Source organism: Myotis davidii, unplaced genomic scaffold (assembly GCF_000327345.1).
Source record: "Myotis davidii unplaced genomic scaffold, ASM32734v1 scaffold236, whole genome shotgun sequence".
Classification (NCBI taxonomy): domain Eukaryota; kingdom Metazoa; phylum Chordata; class Mammalia; order Chiroptera; family Vespertilionidae; genus Myotis; species Myotis davidii.
In genome coordinates, this window is record NW_006286981.1 from 227166 (window position 1) to 236248 (window position 9083).

General features: G+C 31.1%; 1 protein-coding gene across 1 annotated transcript; it reads left to right on the forward strand.

Annotated features, from left to right (window-relative positions):
- Window positions 1–7564: 7564 nt before the first annotated feature.
- Window positions 7565–8233, forward strand: LOC102759360 (protocadherin-11 X-linked-like). Its single transcript, XM_006758937.2, has one exon. It carries the CDS (start codon window positions 7595–7597, stop codon window positions 8231–8233), a length of 639 nt encoding a protein of 212 aa, XP_006759000.2. The 5' UTR covers window positions 7565–7594.
- Window positions 8234–9083: the final 850 nt, after the last annotated feature.

A 9083-nucleotide genomic window follows, 5' to 3' on the forward strand; every position in this document is an offset into this window, starting at 1 on the left:
TAAAGTTTTTTTTTTCTAGATGCTGCTCTGCTTGGGTATTTTTTCCTACCTTGTCTTCTAGCTCACTGATGCTGTCCTCTGCTTCTTCTAGAGTACTGTTGATACTTTCTATTGAGTTCTTTATAGCAGCGATATCATTTTTCATTTCTCCTTGATTCTTCTTCATTTCTTCTTGTTTCTTACACATATTGTTGAATTTGTCTTTGATTCTTTTCAGCCACCTTATGACCATTTATCTGAATTGTTTCTATGACATATTGCTTGCCTCCTTTTTGTTTACTTCCACCCCTATTATGTGGATGTTGTTTTGTTTTGTGTTTTTCCAAAGTTCCATTGTGCTCTCCTCCTGTTTTTTAAGTTTTTTTTTTTTTTTTTTTTTTTTTCTAGATGCTGCTCTGCTTGGGCATATTTTTCCTTCCTTGTCTTCTAGCTCACTGATGCAGTCCTCTGCTTCTTCTAGTCTACTGTTGATGCTTTCTATTGGGTTCTTTATAGCAGTGATGTTATTTTTCATTTCTTCTTGGTTCTTCTTCATTTCCTCTTGGATCTTATACATATTGTTGAATTTGTCTTTGATTCTTTTCAGCCACCTTATGACCATTTATCTGAATTGTTTCTATGACATATTGCTTGCCTCCTTTTTGTTTACTTCCTTTTCTGTTAATGCCTCTTTTTCTTTCATTTGCGAGCTGTACCTTTATGTCCCCATGATCTCTCTTCTCCAGGTGTCTAGTTATGTAGCTCTCTCTCTCTCTCAGTCCAGCTCTGCTCACAATTCTCCAAACATCTCTACTGCAGGTCTTTTTTCCCCTAGCACTAAGCAGCCTGCACACTGGTACAATCTGAGTTTGCCTTTTTGCTCCCTGTCTAGCTATGGGCTGATTTTTAGAGTTCCCTTCTGCCAGCAGCCCTGCGGATTCCCTTCCACACTCACAGATCATGCTGGCCCCAAATGGCTGCGGACTTTGTGGGGTGCAGACTTCCCCCATGCGCTTGTTTCTTTCTCCAACCTGGATTGCAGACCTCACCTTTCCCCAGGTAAAATCTCTATACCTACGTTTTTATGTTATAGAGGTAAATCATCAGGTATGAGGTAGGCTTTTACCCATAAAAATCCCACTTTTTATTATTCATTCTGTACACTTTGAAAGATGCTAATAATATTGAAACAGGACCAAACAGACCTTCTCTAAAATTAGGATTTCTCCAATATAGCAAGTTGTTTTTGAATGCCCAACTTGGAGTTTTAATGATTAGTATTACATTTACATTTGGCATTAAAATGAGTTAAGACAAAGTTGAAATATCCCTTTGAATGATATTGCCAAATGAACAAAACATTTTGTGCATTAACTTAGAAAAAATAGAAAGTAAAAACAGTAGAAATACAAACATGTATAATTTGGCTTTGTATGAGCTATTTGTAAATGCATTTGAGTTGTATCTGTTATAGACATGATTCTTTCTTGAAAGCCAAGTTGAACGCATAATATGAATTCCTTGTAGAAATTAAGAACACATCAGAAATGGTGTTTAATTTAACTATAAATGCTAATTCCATTTTTAAAGCCAAAATTCTGCATAATTATTTTTCAATCCTAAATTAATTTTATCAATATGTGATCTGTATATGACCCATTTATGGTTCAGATATTTTTCTATCCAATTACTCATTGGTGTTATTTTTAAAATTTATCTTTATTGTTGAAATGGTAATACAGATGTACTCTCCCCCCCCCTTTGACCCCTTCCAGCCTGTCCCCAACCCCCACGCCATGCCTCCACCACACTATTGTTTGTGTGCATGGGTTATTCATAAATGCATATAAGTTCTTTGGTTAATTTCTTCCCACCCACCAATCTCTGCCTTCCCTCTGAGATTGATCAGTCCTATTTATTGTTCAAATGTTTTTCTATCCATTTATTCATTGGTGCAAATTTTTTTGCCATCCAGTTTGTTTTGGTTTGGAAGTGACACAAAATGAAAATCACAGAAATAATACTGAAATATGAATAAAAGAATAAGAATTTTAAAAATAAGGGATTTTTTTTTTTTGCTAAACCTTTAGTCTGAAGTGCCTGTTATTAAGCAGTTGATACACCAAGTAGCAAGATCAGTTTTTAAAATGTTGCTACATCATTATTGCTCAGTGTCCTGTGATGTGTAGCTCCTGATGTTTATGGATTATGTCACCCCAAACTCATGTTACCAGGAAGAACTTCTAAGAACTTCTTTCTGGGTGAATGAATGCAGCTAATAAAGGTGAAAGTCATCTCCCTGATCTTTGAGACATAAGTTGATAGACACCATTTTCTGATTACTAGTATCTTACCTTGATTAATTTTTCTAGTTTCCAACCACCATTTCCAAGATTATGGTGGTATATTTTGTTTGTTTTAAACTGTCATTTTTATTACATCATGATTTTGATAAATTAGCAGCTGCCACAAATGAAAATTATACTAAAGTCATTACCATTTTTTTCTCATTAAACTTATACTCTTTGATTATTTTAAGAACAGGAATAAAAGTAATCACATATCCTTAATAAAAATAAAAATAAGTTATTTAACAAATTCACAGCAAATTCAAAAATGTATACCATTTATTTATTTTCTGAAAACATGATCATCTAGAGGATTTATAGCATGTGAAATTAATGCCCTTTGATATAAAAACTTAATATATGAATATTTACCTGCAGATATTCACATGTAGCATATAGTTGTTATGAAGATTAAATGAAATAAGTGATTTGAAATCACTTAGAGCAATTAAAATGCTATACAGAATAGAAATTATCCATTTACCTTTGGTGAATCTAAGATTTATTTATTATGATATTATACTTAATGACCAAATATATTAAAATAATTCATATATACTGAAGTAGTCATTATTAAATTCACCCCAACTTGATAAAAACATATGATAATGGATGAGCATTTTGCCATATGGAATATAATTCTTTCTATAATAATCCCATATTACAAAATCTCCCTAATTCATACATAAAAATCCAGAATAGTTAGTATAAAAGAGCAACTTTCATAAAGTATTTTTAAGCGTGATTAAGCATTGATTATTAACATATTTGAAACCCTGTTACAGAATTCTTGTGGAGTGTTAGAATGAATCAATAGAATATATCCGTGGCTAGGTGGGGAGTGTTGTTCAGTTGGTCAGACCATCATCCTGTACCCAACAGGGTTGTAGGTTTGAAAACAACAATAAAATATAAACATTTATAGAAGGAAGCAACACTGATGGAATCCACTTCTTAGAGAAGATTAGACACAAACGTTAAAATTAGATCCATAAAAAATAAAATAGAATCAATGAGTCCATTGTGGAATAAAATTCTTAAAAATACCTGTTTAATGGAATTAAAGTACCTTATTAAATATTTAATTTTGAAAATTCAAGTTTAAGAATACATAGGAAATAGTTAAGTCAAAGAGGACACCGATGCACCTCCCCCACTTTCACTGTGGTCAGTCCCTTTGAAAATATTGAATGTAGTAGTTTCTCCAGTATGTTTTTCTCCAGATATGGTTTCTTTTCTTGCAAAGTCCTAAGATTTTTTTCTTGTAAACCTTAAGAACCACCTTAACATTTCCCCTGATTGTGAAAGAAGTTTTGACAGTGCATGAGAACAATAACTTAGAAGTGACTATATTGTGGTTGTTTATTGTTTTGTTTGTTTGTTTACTTAAAGAGACATTAAAGTATTTAGAATGATGGCAGCCAAGTGGAGTTAGGATTACGGCCAACATATAGATATTTATTTTCATGTAATACCTAAATTGGTACTATTTTAAAGAATTTGTTATTGTAGTATGTAAGCCATTCACTCTTATAGAATTAAGTGTAAAATAAATTAAACACAGCTCTTTAATGAAGGAAAATGTAGCAAGTATGCAAAAGAAATTATGCCTTGGGATTCTTCTGTACAACTATTTCAACATCACTTTTATGGTTTAAACTCTCTAGAATTTCATAGTAGAGATTTAGTTCCCCTACCTTCTTATCTTTTTTAGAACTAGATTGTTCAGAGACTATAAAATGAACCTGAACTTTTGCTTTTCAAATCTTAAAATTTCAGAGTTGCTTCGTTTGATTCTGTTTTTGCTTTCTCTAATTGTCATGATTCTTTCCCTCTAACTATGATTGTTGCCTACCCAACTGCTATGTATTACCTATGAAAACATCACTTAAACAGCAGTATTGAAACCTGTAGAAAAATTTAATTCTCTGTATCTGATTTCATTGTGCTTGTCCTAGCAATTTACACGCTAACCTTAGGTTATTGTAAGAGTGGGGTAAGGAAGAACAGTGAAATAAAATTTAAGGTTATTTTATCATTTGTTCATGAAAGAAATAAATTTGAGCCAAGCAAAGGGAAATGTGTAGGAATATTTTCCCTGAATATCTGAGGTAAATATATCCTGCTTCTATAAAACCAAGCAGTGACTATTTATAGTCATATTTAGTAGCTAAGTTTCTATATTGGCCATTCAAAGAATTAAACTCAAAATTTTAAAGAAAATCCATTTTAATTTTTGTTTTGTTTGTAAATAATTTAGTATGTATAATAATACATATTCAATTAGAAAATGCAAGGGTTGGAATCAAACAATGGAGAATGAGGTTATTTAATCATGTATTTTTACATCCTGATAGCAAAGTTGAGTTTGTTATATATTGGTTTAACACTAACATAAAGATATTTTGGAATGTTTATATTATCATATATAACCTCTGTGAGGGCAGGTATGTTTATCTGTTTTTTTCACTAATATATTCTCAGTGCCTATAACAGTGCCTGGAATATGAAAATTGCTTAATAAATATTTTTGATAAGTGATTAAACTGTCATGATAGTAATTACTAACTAGAGGGTAAATATTCATTTTAGGTTTGCAATATGTGTTTTAATATCAGTTTTAGAAATGACATTGTCTTATTTTTTCATTTTTTCCCATGGTTTTTAAAACCTCCAAATTAATTTTGAATGATAAAGCACAGTTTAAAATATTTTATTTGATGATGTTATTAAACGGTAGGACAGGACAGATTATAATGGGTTGGGAGAGGGAGACCGTTTAGAATTAGGTCACTATCTTAATTCCTCCTCTTGTGTAGAGATATTGTAACATGCATGCAGTGTTTCTAAAAATGGTCTGTAGTAGTCTTCTGCCAGTTGTAATAATGTGTAATACCTAAGGGTAAGACAAGAATAGAGTGGTAGTTTTAATTCCAGTTGTCAGTGTCCCATTTTTATTTTTGCTTATGTTTGCATGGTATTTATAAATTCACACACATAGACACTTATTTTTCAGGTGTCTTAGAGTCACAAGGTATAGTACACATGTATATGTATGCATATTAACTAATGGTAAGTATAAATAGGATACATTATTCTCAAATTTATAAAGGAGTATAAGGCCAATAATTCACAAGAGAATGAATCTTGAGGTTTCTATATTATGTAATCCCAATGCTCATCATTGAGCAAACGATGCTGAAAATACCACAGGCAATAGTATTTTGTGTTGTTTACTGAGATAGATAATTTCTTTAGCAATAGCATTGCTTAATATTATGCTTAAAATGTTTTGTAAATGGCACCAATCACTCAAAACAGGAAAGTGGTTGAACCCAAAATACATACTTTTAAAATTCAGTGAAAAGAAATATAAAGTGATATGTTTCAAGTTTATCTAGTTTATTTGTTGGTTCTCCTTATGACTTAAATCATCTCAATTGTTCTAACACATGGATTTATTTTATTACTGATTGCAAATAGGAAAGTGTCCTTTTCTCCACTTTTTTGTTTTCTGACCTGTCCATGTGAATAATTTTTTTTAATGCAGATGCCCAGCTATACAGTGGGGAAATTACTTAACATAATACATTGTCTGGCATAATCAAACCATTATGCCTATAGCAAGATATATCATTTCATGAGTCCTCTGTTTTTATTAAAATTTTTATTATTTATTTATTACTAATAAATATTGAGAACTTCCTTAATTACATACCTGTCTGCATTAATAGTTTTCCTTAATGGATTTTTAAATAACTATTTGTGAGCTAATTTTTTTAAACACCTGAATGTATTGATAGCTGCATTAATACCTCTTTAATTATAAAACATATAACATCTGATAGGGTTTATTGCAGTATGATAAAAATTTTATTGTGTTTATATATTAACTACAAATGACATCTGAAATATTCCATGATACTATATATTAAAATGTATTTAATATACCAAAATTAATGCTATATCAAACAAATCTAGTTGAGAATAAAAACTGAGAATTAATAAAGGAAAATGAAAAACATTGTAAATTTTAAATAATAAAAATTCCTTATTGAATTTTATCAGAAGAACTAGAGAACTGAAATAATTTGGCAGATTTTAGTGAGTTACAAATAATAAGCAATGGATTATAAAGAGCCAGAGATTGTTTGTTTTTTGACTCATTGGTTTAACTCAGCAAAGTGATTTCAAATGACTTTCTTATTTTTAAACCCTGGTCAAGTTCTTCCTTTTTGTTGGTTAATTTTTATTTCACTGTGTAGATGTGAAAACCCATTTCATATGGACTACTTTCTACCATGTATAAACACAAATTCTCAGAGTTGAGCTATCTTCTAGTCCAGTTCTCCCACTGAATGTTTGGATATTATCTGCCAAATCATAAATACGCAGAGCTAACCTGGTGATGCATCTTTTCTGTCACTACCTCCAAAGATGGAGCTCATTCTCCCCTGAAAACTATATTTCCCCCCAAGATGTTTTATTAGGCAGCTGTTTGTGTTAAACTAACAAAAATTTAGTTTCCTCCCTATAATTTATCCCTATTCTTATTCTTCTCGTCCAAAGAAGGAAAACTTAATATGCTTTATGGATATTTTTTCCCATGTTTAAGTATTTGTCATATAAACTACTCTCCTCTCTAAAAGGACTTCTTTTTAATCCAAACTTCCCACGCCCCTCATATATCATGATCCTTTATTTTCTGTTATTTAGATCGATTTTACATTTTGATGCCCAGAACAAAACACTCAAAATATTGTATATCTTCATTATCAATAGAAGAATTGCATTTGAAATCCATATTATAACAAAGAATAATGATTACTAGTATATTTTTCTGATTGGTAACTTATTCCTTTACTTTTCCCTAACCATTGAATTAAATATTTTAATTATTTTTATTACCTTTAACTAAGTTGGTATATCATAATATTATCTTTTATAAATGTTATCAATGGTGGACACTTTTATAACTTCCTACTTATTATAGATAACTGTAGATATCTTGTTTCATTTTACATCTTAATGTAAAAATGCATATTTTATTTTTAAAAAATCTGATAGTTTATTTAACTGTTGATTGTACTATTTTTGTTTAATGATTTTAAATTAAACTGAGTAATTATTAAACATACATTTAATTGTCAGCTTTACTAATTTCTTCTTCCTCTTCCTCTTCCTCTTTCTCTATCTCTTTCTTTCTTTTTTTTTTTTTTTTTTTATCTGCGGGGGGGGTACAACGAACTTTGAGCCTTGTACCTGGTATGGACTTGTTGTCCGGGACGTATATATTTGCGGTCCTGTTAGCATGCGTCGTGTTTCAGTCTGGCGCCCAGGAGAAAAACTATTCCATTCGAGAAGAAATGCCAGAAAACGTCCTGATAGGAGACTTGTTGAAAGACCTCAACCTGTCCTTAATTCGACACAAGTCCTTAAAAATTCCCATGAAGTTCAAGCTAGTGTACAAGACTGGGGAAGTGCCACTGATCCGAATCGAAGAAGGTACTGGTGAGATCTTCACTACTGGAGCCCGCATTGATCGTGAGAAATTATGTACTGGTATCTTGCTGGATGGCCGTTGCTTTTATGAAGTGGAAGTTGCCGTTTTGCCAGATGAAATATTTAGACTGGTTAAGATACGTTTTCTGATAGAAGATATAAATGATAATGCACCATTATTCCCAGCAACCGTTATCAACATATCAATTCCAGAGAACTCAGCTATAAACTCTCGATTTGCTCTCCCAGCGGCCATTGATCCTGACATAGGAATAAACGGAGTGCAAAACTACCAACTCATTAAGGTGCGTTTTAAAAACATTTTGCTAGAGAAAATTCATTTTTTTAAGGACAAAAATAAAGGTCTTAGAGTACTTCAAAATTTGAGTAAGTCATCATCTTAATTTTTCAAAGTTTAAGCAAAGTATTGTGGAGAAAATTAATCAATGCAATTTTGGAATTGCATAGGGTTTATTAATCTGAATCTTCATTTTATGTGTATTAATTTTCAGCAATTGTTAGTGTTTCCCTTAATCCACTACGGTGGTAAGACAAGGGACTCAACCATACTACTTGCAAATCAATAACCAACCCTATAACTTACTTTTAATCTGTCTGATTATGATTGCCACAAACTTACCTATACACACAAATCTAAAAGTTAAGAATGAATTGACACATCAATTTTTCTCAGTGATTATTTTTGATAGAAAACTTTATCTTGCCTTTTGAAAATATTCTGGATAAATTTATTTGATTTTTCATTACTAGCATTTCTACACATATATAGAATAATGACAATTATTTTTCATAATGATTTTCAAGTCAAGGTAAGATCTTTAAGCATTATGCGTCATCAAAATGAGGGTAAATTTCAGCCAATGTAATGTTTGTTAATGTTAAATATTTTCATTTTTTCCCAATTCTTTGAAAGCACAGAGGATTTATTTGCAGTAGAGGATAAGTAAACCTTTTAGTGAAAAAGCTTCAATTAATCTGAAGAACCTATTTTGCCTTGAGTTGGGTCTTGGATGGGGAAGGCAGAGAGAAGATTAAATGGTTTCTTCAAAATATTTTAATTACCTATGTGATATATAAAGCAGTAGAAAACTCAGATTTTGGTATTTGAAATAGTACAATGTGCTTGAATGATCTTGAAAAATGTGTAAAAGAACAAATGTGTAGATTTAATATAGAGATGGTCAAGGGATTTTCAAACTTTTATAAACATTTTTTGACAATTCATTACCAGAT